General features: G+C 43.9%; 1 protein-coding gene across 1 annotated transcript in view; it reads right to left on the reverse strand.

The window, feature by feature from the left end:
* The window catches only part of LOC118091178 (sodium- and chloride-dependent GABA transporter 1-like), a 37,676-nt gene extending 20,213 nt beyond the window's left edge, over window positions 1-17,463 (reverse strand). Inside the window, exons 1-9 of the mRNA XM_060279441.1 lie at window positions 17,337-17,463; window positions 12,429-12,560; window positions 11,164-11,264; window positions 9,248-9,357; window positions 7,892-8,024; window positions 6,731-6,865; window positions 5,609-5,712; window positions 3,486-3,610; window positions 1,984-2,096 (exon numbers count right to left, since the gene is read on the reverse strand). Of these exons, the coding sequence (XP_060135424.1) occupies window positions 1,984-2,096; window positions 3,486-3,610; window positions 5,609-5,712; window positions 6,731-6,865; window positions 7,892-8,024; window positions 9,248-9,357; window positions 11,164-11,264; window positions 12,429-12,438 (831 nt within the window). The 5' untranslated portion in view covers window positions 12,439-12,560; window positions 17,337-17,463. The remainder of the gene's footprint in view (window positions 1-1,983; window positions 2,097-3,485; window positions 3,611-5,608; window positions 5,713-6,730; window positions 6,866-7,891; window positions 8,025-9,247; window positions 9,358-11,163; window positions 11,265-12,428; window positions 12,561-17,336) is intronic.
* Between the last annotated feature and the right edge of the window lie 1,307 nt (window positions 17,464-18,770).

The raw sequence follows: 18,770 nt of genomic DNA on the forward strand, positions 1-18,770 counted from the left end.
GCCCCCACCCGTCATTTGATTGGCAAGCTGTTTGTCAGAGGAATACCCCCCCCCCCCAAAAAAATCTTAACCCGAAAGGCTTCAGGGGTAAGCCTTTGTCATGACATATGTAATACTAATGGGCCTGGTTGAGAGGGGGCAACTCCAGACAGCTCTCAGATGTCACTCTTCAAAAGGACTCTTGAACGCCACAACCCTGTGGGCCACTTCTGTGTGCAAACTGATTAAGAAGCAACACGAAAAGTCATTAATTTTAGAAGTGCTTGAGAGCTTAGTGAGAGCTGTCACTTTAAAAGAATCCAAGAGGCACCTTGGGGAAACAAGCAGCACTCGATAAAATCATGTAAAATTAAATGCTTTAAGAAAAATGGTATTTAGTGGAATAAAAAATATATATAATGAATTAAAGTAGCTGTTCAGTTAGCATTTGCGTCATTTTTAAAAGGTCTCTAAATTATGAACTGGGTCAAATTCAGCTACAACTGCAGCTCCTAGGAGTATTAAATTATAAATAGCCAACACAATATATGGAAAAGAAAAGGAGTTTGCGGGAAAGCAAGAACACACACACACACTCCTCTTAAAAGGCTGGGATACAATATAAATTTGAAACCAAATCAGTTTGTCATGGATTCTATAATAGCTGCTGCTATACACACCGCTAAAGCCTACCCCATTTAATCATTAGAACTGTGCCTATAAAATTAGAATGTGGAGGAGAAGAGTTGCAAGTTAGCCAAAACAGGTCAGAACATTTGACAAAAGGAGTTTATCCCCCTGCCTCATCTGCAATGTGAATTGTATAGCCCAGGAGAAGTTGCATCACATGGTTCCGCTGCATGTCTAGATAGGTTCTGAGATGCAGCTACATTATTATATTTTATATTTCTAGTTGGTGTCTAGGGTTGATTGATTCACAGTTTATACAGGGTGAATAATCTCACCACAAAGCTATGTGAAGCAGTAGCTTGAGGTGGTAGATTCCAAAGGAAGCACCAATTTCATGCCTCCAGCCCTCATCTCTAGAGAACTCAATCTTAGCCTGTCATTGAAAAAAATGAGTTCCTGTCCAGAGCAGAATGGAGAGTTATCATGCACTTACATTTCAGGTACATAAGCAACTATGAAGGCCTCACTGATTTTGCATTGCTTATTTGTTTTATTTGTCATCAAAGCACTGGAGCTCGAATTTCAGGCAAGCAAATTTAGGGGAAAGATCCTAAATATAAGGGTTCAGCAATGGGATGAGATGGCATGGGAATCAGCAGCAGAAGTACAAAGGTGGGCTGTTGCCAATCAAAGATTCATGATAAGGGAGGCAGGTCCTTGGGATCAGAAGCTTGTGGATTCTGACAGGAATCCCCTGTGGGCCAAAGGAGCTTGACCCATGCAAAGGGGATGATTCCCCCCCATATTTTATTCTTCCATTTTCTCATTTTACATCATTTTAAACAGAAGAACAATATTTACATTGTGTTTTCTTCAACCTCCCTCCCCTCCTTTCTGCGATTACTTATTTTATATCTTTTTTACTGTTGTATATCCAGTTTATAACTAATTTTTAACTTCCCATTGTATTTTCTTTTAATTATCTTTTGCTACACCAGTTTATGCCGACCCTGCTAAGAAGGGGGTGATTATAGAGAAGGGAAGGGAATTAGTACAGCCTGTTGCTACAGAACATCCACCTGTAAAAACAGTGGCAATGGTCACCAACTTAGACGGCATAAGACAAGTCTATGGAATATAAGGCTATCCTAACTCAAAGATCAGAGGCACCATGCCTCTGTTCAAATAGTTGCAGGAGGTTGCTATTGCACTCATGACCTGCTTGTGGGCTTCTCAGAGGCACCCAGATGGCCACCGGAAGAACAGGGTGCTGAACCAGAGAGGCCTTTAATCTGATCGAGCAGGGCTCTTCTTACTGCAGTAAACCAAACATGATGTTCTTTTTTAATGGGTTATTTTTAAAATAATTCTTACCTGGCTGTCAAGGCCAAGCATCATTAGCATTGAAAAGAAGAGGATTGACCAGAGAGGAGACATGGGCAGCTGCGTGACGACCTGCGGGTAGGCAAGGAAAGCCAGTCCTGGACCTGTAGCCACCAAAGACACAATGAATGGTTATAGTTTTATTTTGTGATATGACTCAGACACAAGTCACAGCAGAGTGAGCATGTTATTGCATCTCTTAAGCGGTTACTGAGTTATGGCAAGTTGTACTTTCCATAAGTATTTTCCCTTCTGTCAAAAGGTTTAGTGGTGTGAGATGGAATTGTCGCTTGGAGCAGGGATACTGGCAACAACATCTGGAAGTAATAGATCAGATACTTGTGTTTAATATTAATTTGGACTCTCTTTAAGATTTGGACTGATGGGATTCAATCTTCGATAAACATTTCATGTTGTAAACTCTTTGATCGTTGCCAATATTATATTAACCAGGTGTCAAGAAAGTTGACAATACCAATTATGAATCAATGGCTAAGTAGGGTTCTTGTCAAAGTAGGTATGCTGTCTGGCAGTATATGAAGAAAAGATGACCCTTATTGCATCTGTCTCAGTGCCAGCCAAATGGAGGAGCCCTTTTTGTAATAACATCTTTGTTATTGCGGCGCTGTGGTTAAACCACTGAGCCTAGGGCTTGCTGAGCAGAAGGTCGGCGGTTCGAATCCCTGTAACGGGGTGAGCTCCCGTTGCTCGGTCCCAGGCCTCTGCCAACCTAGCAGTTCGAAAGCACGTCAAAGTGCAAGTAGATAAATAGGTACCACTACAGCAGGAAGGTAAACAGTGTTTCCGTGTGCTGCTCTGGTTCGCCAGAAGTAGCTTTGTCACGCTGGCCACATGACCTGGAAGCTGTATGCCAGCTCCCTCGGCCAATAATGCGAGATGAGCGCCACAACCCCAGAGTCGGTCACGGCTGGACCTAATGGTCAGGGGTCCCTTTACCTTTAATTTGCTAGGGGATCATCTGGTGAAGGGCAAACTGTAAGTACAAATAATAAATAAATACAAATGCAGCTGCATTTCATTGAAGAAGTTCATTTTTGCAAGCAAATGATGATAAAAAAAACTCTTGCAGAGATGTGAATCTTGGAGCTCCACCAAGATCGTGCCTGATTAACTGATATAAATATTATACAATGAAGTACGGTACCTCTGAACTTATGTATTATGGTGCAAGGTGGTCCATGATGGCAAATGGAGCACTGCTTCACCAACCTCAGTCTGCCCTCAACAGACTAGCTGGCTCCATCTGCCACTGTCCTCAATGCCTTCCATCCCATCAGTCCCAATGGGAACCAACAGCCACCACGCATGCCTCATGTGCCTTTTTACTTCAGCAAAAAACAACTGCAAACTTTCCCCCACAAAATAATCCATTTTTTTATAGCAATGCCCGAAGCTTAATTTGTTTTCACAGTGCTACCAAACCTATGCTCCTTGACTGTACCGGCTCACATTCCCTACTGAAGAGATTGTACCTGAGGATGCCAATTCAGCTATTGACTTCTTGGTGATGTGGGCCATGAAGCCGACGATAGAGAAAATAACAAATCCTGCAAATATGCTTGTTGTAGAATTTATGCCACAAACAATTATGGAGTCTCTGGAGGGGGAGAGGAGAGAGAGAGAAATATATATATGCATGTATGTATGTATTTCCTGCATTGCTTTTCAGCCTTAGGGTGTCTTCCAGATTAAAACACAAAAATGCAATAAAAATAATGAGATGAAACCAAGCACAATATAAGTCAAATCGTTAAAACAGCAGCCTGAGGGCATGAGGGAAACGGGCCAGTTTACACTGCCACTTCAGCAGGTTAAAATAGATTAAAGGCATGATGGAATAGAAAAGTCTGAGGTGCTCCTAAAACATAAAAGAGAGGGAGCCAACCACTTTCAGGAGGAAGTTCTACAGTCTAGGTACCTCTAGTAAGAATATCCACTCTCATGTCTTCACCAAAGGGTGGAACTGTAGATAATGTTAGCATGCAGGTAGCCATGCACAGGAGGTGGTGGTCTGTTAGATCTCAAACTATGTAGGTCAAAAGCAAAAACTTGAATTTGGCCCAGTAGCAAATCAGAATGCAGTGCAGGTTGAGAGAGGACTGGTGAAGAAGGACCTACAAAGCTCAATAAACAGTCTGAGGCCAACCAATCAGAGAGCCCAGCTCAAACTGCTCTGTTCCATCACAACCTCTGAAGTAGACGAGGAGCTAGAAGTAGACCAGGCACCCCCAAACTGCGGCACTCCAGATATTTTGGCCTACAACTCCCATGATCCCTAGCTAACAGGACCAATGGTCGGGGAAGATGGGAATTGTAGTCCAAAACATCTGGAGGGCCGAAGTTTGGGGATGCCTGAAGTAGACTAATTATGTTTCCTGTAGCACAATAAGGCAGCAAAGGTGTGGAAAGATCTCAGCCACTGAACATCAACTTCAGAGTGTCCTTCAATACATCAAGGCATTTTTTCTAATGAAAAAAATATGTTGCCTTTTACTGGTCTGGGACGGAGAGGATGGTTTTCATTGTTCTAAGGGGCATTCTGACTCTAGAAATGCTATTTATTCTAGTTCCAGTAATTTTTATCCCACTTTTCTGAGTTTACAAGCCAAGTGACTCTCAGATATAAAAATCTAAAGCAATCATGAATCAATAAATTCATAAACTGAACAATTAATACAGAAATACACTCATATTTAAAACTTGCTGGAATAACATGGGACTCACTATTTGAATACCCTGTAAAATATCTGCCCCAGTACTTTGGAACATGATGAAATATAGAACAAATGGATGAATGAATAAATGAGTTCAAAAGCAGAAATTATAACAAAAGAGCATTGCACAAAGAAGACAGAGTGAGATGGCAGAACAAATGAGAGCAAAGAGGAAGGCCCAGTTTGGTGTTTATGCAGCAGCTTGATTGCCACCGCAAACTGTTTCTTCATGGATGGACTGCCTGAAATTCAGCTTGAGGTTTCTAAGCAAGGCCTGGGTTTCTAGTTAATGGGTTAAGAAGAGAAAATTGGGTTTAAGAGGTTTTCCGTGTGAATATTTGAAGCTTCTTCAGCCTCTCCTGGGAAACATATTACCTATGAATAAGCAGAGGGCAGTCCAAACCCATATCTGAAGGAGCATCTGATGCTCAGTGGCCCTGAGAAAGGTTCCTTATAATGGAAAGATTGTGTCAGGAAAAAACTTGAAGTGTTTGGGAGTGACTGGCACAGAGAAGGCAGGACCAGATAGAAACTGTTATAGAACTTTTGCTAATGAAGCAAGAACGGTGATAGTGATGGATTTTAAAACACTTACTGATATGGGAATGTCCTCATATAGCAGTCTGCTCCCCATGTTAGGCAGACTGTGTGCCACTGAACAATCACCAGTCAGGAAATACAGTCAGGGGGAAAAAACCTTGGTTCAAATCTCACCACAACCATGAGATGGCTAGGTGGCCTTGACTAAACTACTTTCTTTTACCCTCACCCTGCCTCATCTGCAATGTGGGATTAAAAACAACAGCTGGGATTGCAATGAATGAATTCATGTGAAGTGCTTTCCACACTCGCAAATGTGATATTAAACGCTTTTGACAAACCTGTAAACGTTGTTGTGAAATGTGTTATAGCTTCCCAAGGCAATCAGAGACCCCAACCCCAGACCATAGGAAAAAAAGATCTGTGTGGCTGCATCCATCCAGACCTACAAAAGAAGAAGATGGTTTAAAACCCTATAAGGGGAACATTGTCTGGACAGGGATTAGATATACCATTGTCTAGAACCTTGGAGACTCCCTGCCGGTGAGTGTAGATAGTACCATAGTAGGGAACATCTAATGAACATCTAATAATGAACATCTAATGTATGTTGGGAAACAGACAAAACAAATTACTCATTCACAAAGCATGGAATCAAACTATGCAACTGGCTCCACGGGATGGCCACCAACTTGGAGCACTGGGACAATTTCATGGAGGAGAAGGTTATCAAACAGCTACTAGCCTCGATGGCTATATTCCGCCTCCACAGTTGAAGGCAAAATGTTTCTAAATACCAGTTCCTGGAAACTGCAGAAAGTGACAGTGCTCTTGTGCTTTGTTCCTGCTTGTGGGTTTCCCATAGGCATCTGATTGGCCACTGTGAAAACAGGATGCTGAATCCAGCAGGCTCCTCTCATGTTCTTAGGCAGAGCAATGGTTTAACTCTTTGATGGGAGATTCCCATAGTGTTATGTACTTGATACTTTTAATAGGAGATGCCAGCAGGGACTGGCCCTTAGACCTTCTTCATGAAAAGCACATGTTCTACCAACTACACTGTGTTCATTCCTACATAAGAAGAGCTCTGTGGGACTGGCCCAAAGATCTACATTTTGTTTCTGACAGGAGCTAAACAGAAGCCTCTGGTGAGCTCTCAAGCAGAGTATGAAGGCAACCACCATCCCTTCTTAATGGATTGTCTGTTTTGTGATGTTGGGGTGGAGCAACTGACCTGCGGCAACATCTTCAGCATTTTCCACATGACAGATATCAAGCAAGAAGTGATCCTGCGTCATGATGCACCAGGGCCATCTATAAGACGTTCTTTGGGAAGCATTGACCTAAATGATTCAATTCCTATTTCCATTTTAGATTCTAGGAACTTGCCGGGAGAACAGGCTGTTTATTGTCTGCAGCGGTAATTAGTTCCCCTGTCGCACGGATCAGATGAAGATACAAACCTCAGACTTGGAGAGTTTGCTGAAATCGGGCGTGATGTAAAAGAGGATTCCCTCCTTGGCTCCTGGCAAGGTGACTCCACGAAAGAACAGGATAAAGAGCATGAAGTAAGGGTATGTGGCGGAGAAGTAGACAACCTACAGGCAAGAAGAACAGAGAGAAAGGTTTTGGAAGCTGTTGTTAAATGTTAAAATTGAATCTAGTTTACCCGCACCACACTCCAAAAAAGTATCTCAAAATTAGGATGGGGGAAGAAATATGCAGAAGTCAGATTCTAAAGCAGATTCAGTTGTTAGTAATTATGGGATGCAATCTGCCTGCTAACATACAGTGGCAGTCGAATATTTGACAGTATTCAATATGCAGTGTTCATCATGTGATAATACCTAACAGCTGACCTGCAGTAACAATAAGTATTTGACAACATTTGATATATAGCAATATTGTTGTTGTTGTTTGCTTGCTGGTTTGCATGTTTCTAAATTTTGAATGTTGTATTTTGCGTTCAAATTTCATCACCAAAACCTTACTTAAAATTTTCAAGGTTTCAAAATGGTTGTGAAACTTCATTTCACATCCATTTACAACATGCCAAGCAGTCATTAAATCAAGCCACAGATCTCTTGGGTTCAAAAAGTGACTCATGCTAAGAACTCAGAACTAGAACCCAACAACCCCTGGACAGCCACGCGTGCCCCATTTCTGCCTTAGCAATTTTAAAAGGTTAAATTTAGCCTTAAAACTACTCAGCTTGTTCAGTTTAGGGGAGTTGGGAAATGTCCCAACAAGAAACCTGTGCTCATGTTTGCTATTGTATTGTGTATTTAACTTGATTCTATCCAGTTTTTAAGGTAGCTTTATCACAATATAAATGCAATAATGACAATTAAAAATGCACATTGCTTAGAGATTTTTTTATTATATTAGGCAATGCATATACATATGATGGAAAAGTAACCATTGTTAAAGCTGGGGCGGTGGCTGGGGAGGGTTAGGGTCAAAACTGGATTGCACTAACACCTATTTAAGGTAGAAACCTTCATTATAGGCACTCAGGGAAAATTTGAAAATTAAAAAATCCTGGAGGACATTTCAGTTTCAAGATAAAGAAATGAATGCAGCAATCAAAGGTAGTATTGGATAACACAATGAGCATGAAGTACCTTTCCGGTCCACTCAACACCTTTCCATATGGAGAAATAGACCAGAACCCAGGCCAACGCCAGAGTGCCAGCCAAAGGCCAGCGGATATTACCCGGTTCTCCCAGGCCTCCAGAGATCTGGTGCATATTTCTCCTGCAACAAAGGGGGGACGGGAGAGAAAATCAGAACAACTGAGATGCAGAGAGACTGAATGACTAGATTTTCCAGAGGCTGAGAGTCATTTGCAATGGTGACTGGTGTCCATTGGGGATGGTGGGTAGGACAGCTAATGGTAAATGAAACCGGCTGTGGGTAGAGTCAGGGGCAACAGCAGACTGAGCTAACCCAAGACAAACTGGCATGCTTTCTTTTTAAGGGGAGGGGAAAAACAATTCAGTGGGTCTAGTTTACATGTACCTGACTCTGTCAGATGGGATGCCAAGAGGTATGAAGGGGAGAAAACAAACACTTGGACACTGTCTGGGCAAAAGTGACAGCAGCCTTTAGGATTCATTTAGGGGTCCAATGAAAGACTTCTTTTCTGGTGCAGAAAATAGCAAGGGGGGCACAGAAAGGCAGCCTCTCAATCCCAGACAATGTTGGATGCTGCTGCTTAACTTAGTTCCATTTCAATCAGTCTGGTTTGGAGACTTGGTTTGGAGAACCAAGTCTAGGGATCCACTGGAAGGGGTGCTGGTTCTTTGTTGCCCTTCACTCAGCTAGTCAAGTAAAAGAAAAATTGAAGATGGAACTCGGCGCTATGCAGGCTGTGCAATGGAGCAGATGCCCAAGATGACTCTCCCCTGAGCTTGTCCATTGTGGAGGTATGTTGGCAGTAAGTTTACTGGTCCCCATCAACCCAAATTGAGGGCGGGGTAAAGCTATGAGATCCATCCCACCTGCACTTGCTGGCCAGGGATGAGGAACAAGACCATGCCTTGCTCCTGGTGGGGGTTCCATCCTGCTCAGGTAGAGGTTAGCTCATGACAACACCAAACCTTCTCCAAAGCAGAGGTTGGGGAGGGGAAGGAGAACACCAACCAAATATTAAGAAGAACAACAAGAATTTCTATATTCAGCGTTTTGATGTTCTCCTCCTTTTTCACAACACAAATACTGTGTTTAAATATCAGTGATGTAAGGGCAGGTGCTGTAACCTTCCTACGCTTTGACTTCATCCCTGAAGGCGGACTCTCTCATTGTCTCCCGAGACAGACGGATGCAACAATAACAACAACAACAAGGTACCTCTACAGAAGGTAAACGAGAAAGTCCCACCACCCTTTTCATCCCTCCCTCCCTCCTTCTCACCCCAGCCCCTGCACTGACGAGATGACCCCAATGATGGCAAAACCTGACTTAGGCTGGGGACGTACTCCCAGAACTCGGTCACAGCGCTGGTCAGGTTGGTGGTGTCATTGAGGGAGTAGTTGGAAAAGCATTGGTCTGTGTTCCAGGCATTTCCACAGCTCTGCCATGGCAGGTCCTGAGTGGGGAAAGGTCAGCAGAGAGGGTGAAGGTCAGCTTCATTTGTTGGATTTCTGCCTGTGGTGCAGCTGTCAGGTGCACACGAGGCTTGACGTTGTCAAAGGGTGAGCAACCCAATTCCCTGCCACTTGTGGCAGCAAAATAGTTCAGGAGAAGGCAGCAGGTGGACAAACAGAGGCGCAAGAGATTCTTCTGCAATATAAGCTATTGTACCATTGTGAAACTGTCACTACCCATTCTGGGCTCAGGAGAGGGCAAAGTCCTGAACTAAAGTTCTGTTCTGGAAATCCTCCAAAGCCCCGACAATGTAATCTGTACAAATGACTAGGCGGCATTTAAGTGACAAGAGCAGAAGTTGCAGGTGTTTGGTTTGCTCTGGGGACTATCGACATATGGCTCCGAAGTGGCTAAACAATACAAATATTTTGGCAAGATGTTTCACCGATGTTTGTGGAACACAGTCAAACAAAAGCCCTAAAGTGGACAGAAGCCCAAGATACACACACAGCCTCTTAGCAGCTGTGTGTCTAAATAAAGTGGAATCCCAGGGAGCAATAAGCACAGATGCTTTGTATGTCTATTGATTGCTTGGAGAGTCATCTTTCAAAGGAGGCTTTTATGCTGATCAGAATGGCTTCACTGCCATGAAATGCATTGCAGAGAAAGAACCCAGCAAACCCTGGTCATCATCCATCTGAAACACTTCAGAAATAAGGTGCTAGAAGTCAATGTGGTTACTGTTTTGCTCTTTCATGTTTTCTATATGTGCCATATATTTAACTCACTGTACACTACAACTAAGTCTTTTGTTCAGAAGAAGAAGAAGAAGAAGAAGAAGAAGAAGAAGAAGAAGAAGAAGAAGAAGAAGAAGAAGAAGAAGAGGAGGAGGAGGAGGAGGAGGAGGAGGAGTAGTTTGGATTTGATATCCTGCTTTATCCCTATCCTAAGGAGTCTCAAAGCGGCTAACAGTGTGGCGTAGTGGTTAAGAGTGGTAGACTCGTAATCCGGGGAACCAGGTTCGCGTCTCCGCTCCTCCACATGTCTGTTGTGGAGACACTACCTTCGGGTAGTGATAAAGCAGGATATCTAATCCAAACTCTTCTTCTTCTTCTTCTTCTTCTTCTTCTTCTTCTTCTTCTTCTTCTTCTTCTTCTTCTTCTTCTTCTTCTTCTTCTTCTTCTTCTTCTTCCCCTTCCTCCCCCACAACAAACACTGAGAGACTTCAGAGTGGGACTGAGAGACTTCAGAGAAGTGTGACTAGCCCAAGGTCACCCAGCAGCTGCATGGGGGGGGGGGCAGGGACGCGAACCGGGTTCACCAGATTACGAGTCTACCGCTCTTAACCACTGCACCACACAGGTCTGTGACTGCATTATAACATTTGCTCTAGCAATTCCTTGTTCCAAACCAGAGAATGATAACATGGTGAGGGGGGGGGGTCATATTCCCAGTATTCCCATCCACTTCACTCCTACCGTCTTGCACTGAGCCAGGAAGCCTCTCCATTACAAAGAACCCCACATTACCAGGGTTCCATATCAAGCCTCTCTGTCTGCCCCATTCCACACCACACCCCTTCTCTCCAGGCAATGTCCTTCACTGCCCCACCTTCCCACGCACCCCTTGAGTGTTTTTGCCAATCTGGAATGCACCCTTCAACTCTGATAATGTCCCTTATAATGACTGGGAGGAGGATAGAGAGGGATGCATGACTGTGGAATAACTAGTGTACTGTGCAAAGGTGGAATTTGCAAACATTGTTCCATCCATGGGCTTCACCGAAGAGAGGATGGCGGAAACTCACCACGGTGAAAGAGTTGAAGAGATAATACAGTGCCCAGGCAATAATGACAATGTAATAGATATTCAGCCAGAACGAGAGAACCACTGCAGCCAGCCCCACTCCTAAGAGACAAGAAATATAGTATATTGAGAAGCCATCGTGTCAAAGCTGACATGGGTAGGGTGTAGGGGTGGGCAAATCTGTCAATTCTAATTTATTTCAGTTTCTGTTTTTCCTAGGCTTAAGTTCGGTTCTTCTACATTTCTACATCAACTTGTGATATATATATATTTTAAAAAGTTTTTATGAAAATTTGTCAGCGAATCCCCCCTAACACATCACATTTTTTGACAATTATTCGGCTAAAGAACTGCATTGCAAAATTCAGAGCAGTGCAAATTTCAATGGATGGCTGCGTTTTGATTCACATATTGTGCTGGAAAGTGTAAATTATGTAGGTTTGCCTAGAAATGTGAACTGAGTCAAATTCTCCCCCACCCTTGTAGGGTGCTAGTGAAGAGAGCAGTGGGTGGCAGTGACCTGGAAGACTCGACACTGCATTGATGAACAGTGTCAGTTCAGGATTTTTTGTCAAAGCATAAGTGGCAGCAAATGATTAAAGGCACAAACAAAAGCCAGAGCCAACAACAAGCAAAGCCAAATAATTTGGTCCCCATCTTCTTCCCTGTTGAGTTCTATGGGAGCAACATCAAGTCTAGGGAAGAGGAAGCTGACAGCCAGCATTGCCAGCCCCAGGACTGGTCGACTTTGGACTGTTCATGGGTAAGAAGGCAGGCAGGCAGGGGCTGGCTGAGTTGCAGACTGAGGTTGGTGGATCAGTGCCCTATTTGTCCTAATGCACAAGTCTCTACTGACCAAATTCCATTCTTTCTGCCAGAGCCAATCTATGCAGTGGCTTTCAGGGTCTTAAAGTCTCCAACCTCATAGGGATGCACAAGCTGTTTGTAGTGCCCCTCGCCCAATGCTCACATCTACTGCAACTTTATGGGGAAGGGCTGTGGCTCAGTGTATGGCAACTGCTTTGCATGCAGAAGGTCCTCGGTTCAATCGCCATCATTTTCAGGTGGGTAGTCTCACCTTAGCTAGATGGGCCAATTCATAGCTGCCAAGTTTTCCCTTTTCTCGCGAGGAAGCCTATTCAGCATAAGGGAAAATCCCTTAAAAAAAGGGATAACTTGGCAGCTATGGGCCAATTGCCTGACAAAGCAGTTTCCGATGTTCCTATGGCCTATTTATTTTGCATCAATGCCATGAGCTCACCGTACCTTTAAACATGGGAGCAAGTTTCCATACTCCAAGTCCACCGACGGAGGTGTATTGCCCAAGAGCTGTCTCCAGTAGGAAAAGCGGAATCCCAGCAAACACCAATGTCAGAAAATAGGGAATCAGGAAGGCACCTTGGAGGAAAAAGTGGAAGAGGAAGAAAACATCTCATTGCATCTGCTTTGTTATGGCTAGTAAACTGTGTGTGCATCAAGACCTGGAAAAAAAAAAACCTTGGTAGAAATATATATATTTCCCATTGTTAAGAAGTGCTTCATTCCCTTTGGGGTAATCTGTCAGTGGTGGTCAAAGCCAGAGCTAAAAATGATTAGGCCCACAGGTTTCCCCATCATTAGTTTATAATCTCAGGGTGGACTATTAGCAGTAGAAGCTGGTGCCCATAAGGGCTAGGAGGGTGGAAGGCAGGGAGGACAACAGTAGGTGGAGCCAGAGCCCATGAAAGGCTAAGCCAACTAATTTTCTCCCCACCATCCTCTTTTCTGAGTTGTGCAAGAGCAACATGGAAAGTAGAGGAGGAAACTGGCACACAGTACAACCCTCCGGACTAGTTTTAAGTAAGAAGGCAGGCAGTGCCCTATTTGCCCCCCCCCCAATGAACCAACCTCCACTGACTGTTCGTTCTTCTTATTTATATTGGCAGGATCATTGGCCAGTATGATTACATCTTCTTATTTTGCTTAATTGCTAACAAGTTCTCTAACAATTTGCTTCCTCACTAGAGCCTTTTACCACAGCTGAAACTTGCCTTTCCCGCATCTATCAGCTGGAAGCAGAATGGAAGGTGTAGCTCTGTTCTGGCATCAGCCACCAAACATGGACAAGCTCTTGCTGTGATTTTGATCCAAAATGAAGTCTCATTAAACAAAGATACCTTCCAATAGCAATTAAAAGTTTTCTGCTTCCTGTTGAGTGTGGCAGTGGGATTATTTGCAAATAACCCGTTAATTGCACCTTCAATAGCGTTTCTGAATTTCCCCTTTATGTCACCTCCTGTTCCCTGGAAGGTGGTTTGGTTGCTTAATTCCTCTCTTTTTTCTTTTCTTTTAGTGAAATAGTTCTATTTTGCTATATTAAAAGGGGGGGAAGGAGAAGAATGAGAGGAGACATAAATTGACATTAGGGGACAGTAAAAGGTGAAAAATCCATAAGTATTATTCACATTATCTGATTTCTCCCTTCTATATTCACCTCTCTGTGTTCATTTCAACTATATGGTGCTCTCTTGACTTAATATTTCAAGCATTTAAACAGTATAAAATCATTTTATCTTTGGTTTAAGAAAATATTTGTTGTCCAGACCAAAGGAATATTCTAATGTATATATAACCTTCCCTAAATCTATAAGTATACACGAGAGATTACCACCACCATCATCATCATTGACTCCCTCCCCTGACTTTGATATTAATAAGAATGCTATAAAATCTTCACTATGTGTTAGTTGACAGTCAGTTCATAGCCGTATAGTGTTTAACAGAGCTGTAAATGTAATAAAATCCTCCTGCAAGACAAATACTCTGTTATTAACTGCAGTCCCTGAGTGCTTCCTCCAAAATTCACTCCTGCTACTTCCCACCCCTCTCAATTTTTCTTATTAGCTTTACAGCAGTGGGGGGGGGGGACATCTCAGGAAGCTTATGGAAACTGCCCTGGTTTTTTTTTCATTCTTCTCTTTCAAAAAAAGGAAAGTGGATAAATGTCTAACGGATATTATTACTTTAGGTCACTTCCAAATGACCTCTTTATGGAGCATTCATCCTGTTTTATTTGTGGTCAGGTTAGAAGATGTTGCACCAAGCAAGTGTTCTCTTTCGCTTTCCAAGGCACTTTTCCAGGGGGGAGATGTTTGAGGGAAGCACGTTCCTCGCACAAAAGCTCCAAATCAGCTCCCATTATGCCACTTGAATTTGCCAGTATATGATTGGTTGCCCTCCTGAAAATGTGACAGTCTTGAATTGCCCTTCGTTTATAATTTACATCTTGATGGAAGGCTTTGTGAGCCTGGAAATTCCTTCTGATTTGATTCTTTTTTTTTATTATCTTACCCTGTTTGGCTAGAAATGGAGGGCTCTGTGTGCCTAGCATAACAAAGATTCCAGTATGAAACTGGCCTTTGGAAGCGCCGAGGTAAGAAATTAGATCTGCAGCCGTTAATGCAAATGGTAACACAAATAATGATTCCTAATTAATACAGCAATGACTGCTGGTCTGGCTCCACTTATTGAGAAGAATATAAAAAAGGCAGGTGGGGGGGGGCGGAATTGCAACATTGTCTTTTCATTTCCATGTATTTGCAAGTTGTGAGCAAAGCTATCCATACTGTCAGGAACTTCACATTGTTTGCAAAAATGTGGCCACATCCACCTTTTGAGATCTCCATCTTTTCTGTTAACTGGAAGCTCTACTGGCCTGTTTTTTGCACAACAGCCTTTATTCCCACTTGAAGATCCTTCTTTCCGCCTTGTACCTGCATTTTCTACCCAGATTTCTATGGTAAAAAGAAATCTAGAGGGGGGAAAATATAGTAAAACAGAGGATGTAGTAGATAAGAGTGTTGGAGTTGGACCAGAAAGAACTGGATTCAAATTGCTGCCCAGAAAGAACTGGATTCAAATTGCTGGATTCAAATTGCTGGAAAGCCTAAGGGAGGCACCATAGTATTTGAACACAGAAGCAGGTCCCAGGATTAATCTCAGACATGTGGCTCCAATACTTTGGCCACCTCATGAGAAGAGAAGACTCCCTGGAAAAGACCCTGATGTTGGGAAAGATGGAGGGCACAAGGAGAAGAGGACGACAGAGGATGAGATGGTTGGACAGTGTTCTCGAAGCTACGAACATGAGTTTGACCAAACTGCGGGAGGCAGTGGAAGTCAGGAGTGCCTGGCGTGCTCTGGTCCATGGGGTCACGAAGAGTTGGACATGACTAAACAACTAAATAACAACAACAATGTCCAATTAAAAAGATCAGATAGCAGGAGATGGAAGCCTCTGCCTGAGACCCTGGAGAGTCTCTGTCAGTCAGAGTATGCAGTACTAGACTAGCTAAACAAATTCACCTCACCTGACTTAAGGAAGCTTCCTATGTTCCTATCACAGGGTACTTCAGTTTAGACAAGATGCACCAGTTTCTCTGCTGAATTTTTGCTTTCACACAGCCATTAAAGAAACCCACCAGAGAAGCAGAACAGCCAGCTTTGGATGGCAGCTGACCACATAGATTCAACATAGTTCTTCTGTTGGAATGCTACTCTTGGACTTGATAATTTTATGCATAAGTTTTTTAATATATATTTTTGCAAGCACCTTACGAATTTTGTCAAGTAAGCAAGATAAACACTTCTCAGAAATCATAATTCCAGCAAGAGAAGCTGTGTAGCTTCCTTATAGAAACTGTAAATCACACTCAAAGCACATTGCTCAGATTTACGGCAAATCCCTCTCCATACTTGCGCATTAGCTTGTGGTAGATAAAACACTTTAAAGCCAATTTGATCAACTGCTTCAGACATGACAAGAAAACTCATGGCTGCTGCAGTGTTTGCTTCTGCGCAATCACAAAAGGGAAGGGGAAGGGATGCCCTCTAGGTCAAGAATGGCTCTAGGCTGGCTACTTATGCCATCAACCAGAAAAAAGAAATGGTTCACTAGAAGAGGACAAAGGAAGGTGCTGAATTGCATATGTTAATTTTGCATGTGGAGATGCAAATTCATAAATACTCACTATAGCTTGCATCGAAGCAAAAATCATTTGCCGTAGTAGTGAAGAAGGTGAGCAGGTGACCTGTGTGTTTGCTCAGTCTGCTGTCTAGCTGCTAACTGTTGACGGGCAACTTCAAGGCCCCTGTCTCCTCTCCCTTCTGATGGTTCTTTAAAATGGGCCATCATATAGAGGACACCTTCAAGCAGAGGGCTGTCCTCTGTAAAGTAGGACACATGGCCACTGAATGCTGGCAACCCTAATTGGAACTGATTTAGTAACAGATGGAGAGGCAATGATACAATTAAAGTAAGTAGGCAAATTAGATTAAGAAAAATTAGGAGCAATAGAGCCTGGAACTGAGGAGATGGTTTCTTTTTCTTCAAGAGCAGCCACAAAGCGTTGCTTGAGATTTTCAGTTAGGATGGCTTGGTTGCACTTTGGAAGTCTTTTGTGCCCCTTTAAGACCGCAAGCCCCTGCACACCTCTTTGGAGGCAGATCTCATTGTCAGTGAGAGAGACTCACTTCTAAGTAAACATATCTAGGCAAGGCCGGCTCACTCATGAGGCAAGGTGAGTTGACTGCCTCAGGCAGCAGAATGCACAGGGGCAGCAGGTCCATCCTTTAAGGAATGCACTACAAGCTGGTGCCACTGCTGTGGTGGCAGCGACAGCTGCGGTGCGGTCCTTGGAGGCAAGATCTTCCATCTCCTCAGCAGCAAGAGCTGTCCCTACAGCAGCCTCTCAGTGAATAGGATGTGTTGCTGGTCCCCTCCTAAGGAAGAGATGAGAGGGGCTGCCCACACCTCCACAGTGGCCTTTGATTCCCACTTTAACTGTTGGGTAAGTTTAATTTGATTCCCCACCTTGTTCCCAACTTTATTCCACACCTGTTCCTGATGCAGATCTTCACTCACCCCTTCTTCCATGGCTGGAATAGGGAGGCATTTTGTGGTTCGCCTCAGGCACCAACATGTCTTGGGCCAGCCCTGCATCTAGGATTGGTCTGTAAACATTCTGAAAGCGTGAGGCCTAGGAACATAGGGAGTGGCCCAGCACCTCCACCTTCTATCAACTGTCAAGTGAAAATATATAATTGAATAATAAATTTGAGTAGGATTTATATCCTGAAATGTGGGATAGAAATGATTGTAACGAGTAAACAAAGTCTCGGTCTGGTCAATCTCACCTCCTCCATTCTTGCCACAGAGATATGGGAAACGCCAAACATTGCCTAACCCAATGGCATATCCTATGCAGGAGAGCAGGAAGTCAAATTTGCCTTTCCAAGATCCTCTGTCCGGAACCTCCTTTTTCTTCTTGTTGGCATATTTGCTTTCTGAGTCAATGGGCTCCTCCAGGGCAGCTTCCTTCATGTCAGAAGGCGAGTTCAGCTCCACGGACGTGGTGTCGATCTTTCCCATTTCTGCTTACATTTGCGTCATGGAGGAAGGGGAGGGGAAACCCTCAGAAGATCAAGACGGTTGGATCACAGTGGGCAAATTCCTCAGTGGTACCTGAAAAGTGTAGGAGAAGTTACCTATCTTTGGCATCCGGTCAACAAGAGGGTTAGACTTCTTGAGGCACATTGTACGTAAAAGACAAAGTGTTTTAAAAAATTGCCGGGCTTTGAACTGGATGCAAATGTGTGTGTATGTGTGTGAATACCAGCTCCTGGGAACTGCAGAAGGGGGAGAGGGCTCTTGTGCACGGGTGTAGTTAGCTGTTCTGGCACCCAAAGTGGCGGGGGCTGGGCGAGCTGCACACGGGGGTGCCGTGGTGGTCCACGCTTTGCCCAGGGCGGGGTGCGCCATGGCAATCCACCCAGGGAGGCGCCGTGGCGAGCTGCCCGTGGAATCCGCCTGGCAGATGCAAGCCCCATGCTGCCGTTTCGGGCAGTGCGGGGCCCCAAGCCACTGCGTCACTCCCAGGAGAGACGCATGGCTCAGGCGCACTGCAGGCCAGGCCCCACGGTAAGTGCTGCCCCACAGTATGCCACTTTGTCACCCCCTCAGGGATGACACCCAGGGCAGCCCGCACCCCCTGCACCCCCCTTCCCTACACCCCTACTCTTGTGCTTGGGTCCTGCTTGCTGGTTTTCCACTTAAGCCAATATTTGGGGGGGGGGACTTGCAGAATGTCAAAGCAATTCTGCAATGGATTGCAAATAAGGAAGGCTCCCCCCAAAGTGACCCAGTTGCTGTGGCTTAGGGAATAATATGACTGTCAAAGAGGTAAGATTATTTCTAACATACACATACCTCCCACCAAAGTTAGCCTAGGGCCGTTGGGTGAACACATTGCTACATTTGAGGAAACTCTTGTTTTTTTACTATTATTATTTTCACTTACAGAATTTTGCTATGGCAGACTAGAGAAGCACCATATTAGTTGAAAGAAACTAACTTGCTTAAGAACACCAAAGGAAATCATGGTCAAAGAATCTCCTCCAAAAAAAAAAAACCCTGCGTCACATATGATTTATAGCAGGAGCTCTAGGCCTACAGCCCTGAAACCATTTACCAAGCCAGTAAATTTCATTTAAATCTACGCCCAAGGTAATGACTCAGTAAATCTTCCAATATGTTTCTCCCCTGGCTGCCTGGCTGGGTTGAAATAAGAT

This window comes from Zootoca vivipara, chromosome 10 (genome assembly GCF_963506605.1).
Source record: "Zootoca vivipara chromosome 10, rZooViv1.1, whole genome shotgun sequence".
Classification (NCBI taxonomy): Eukaryota; Metazoa; Chordata; class Lepidosauria; order Squamata; family Lacertidae; genus Zootoca; species Zootoca vivipara.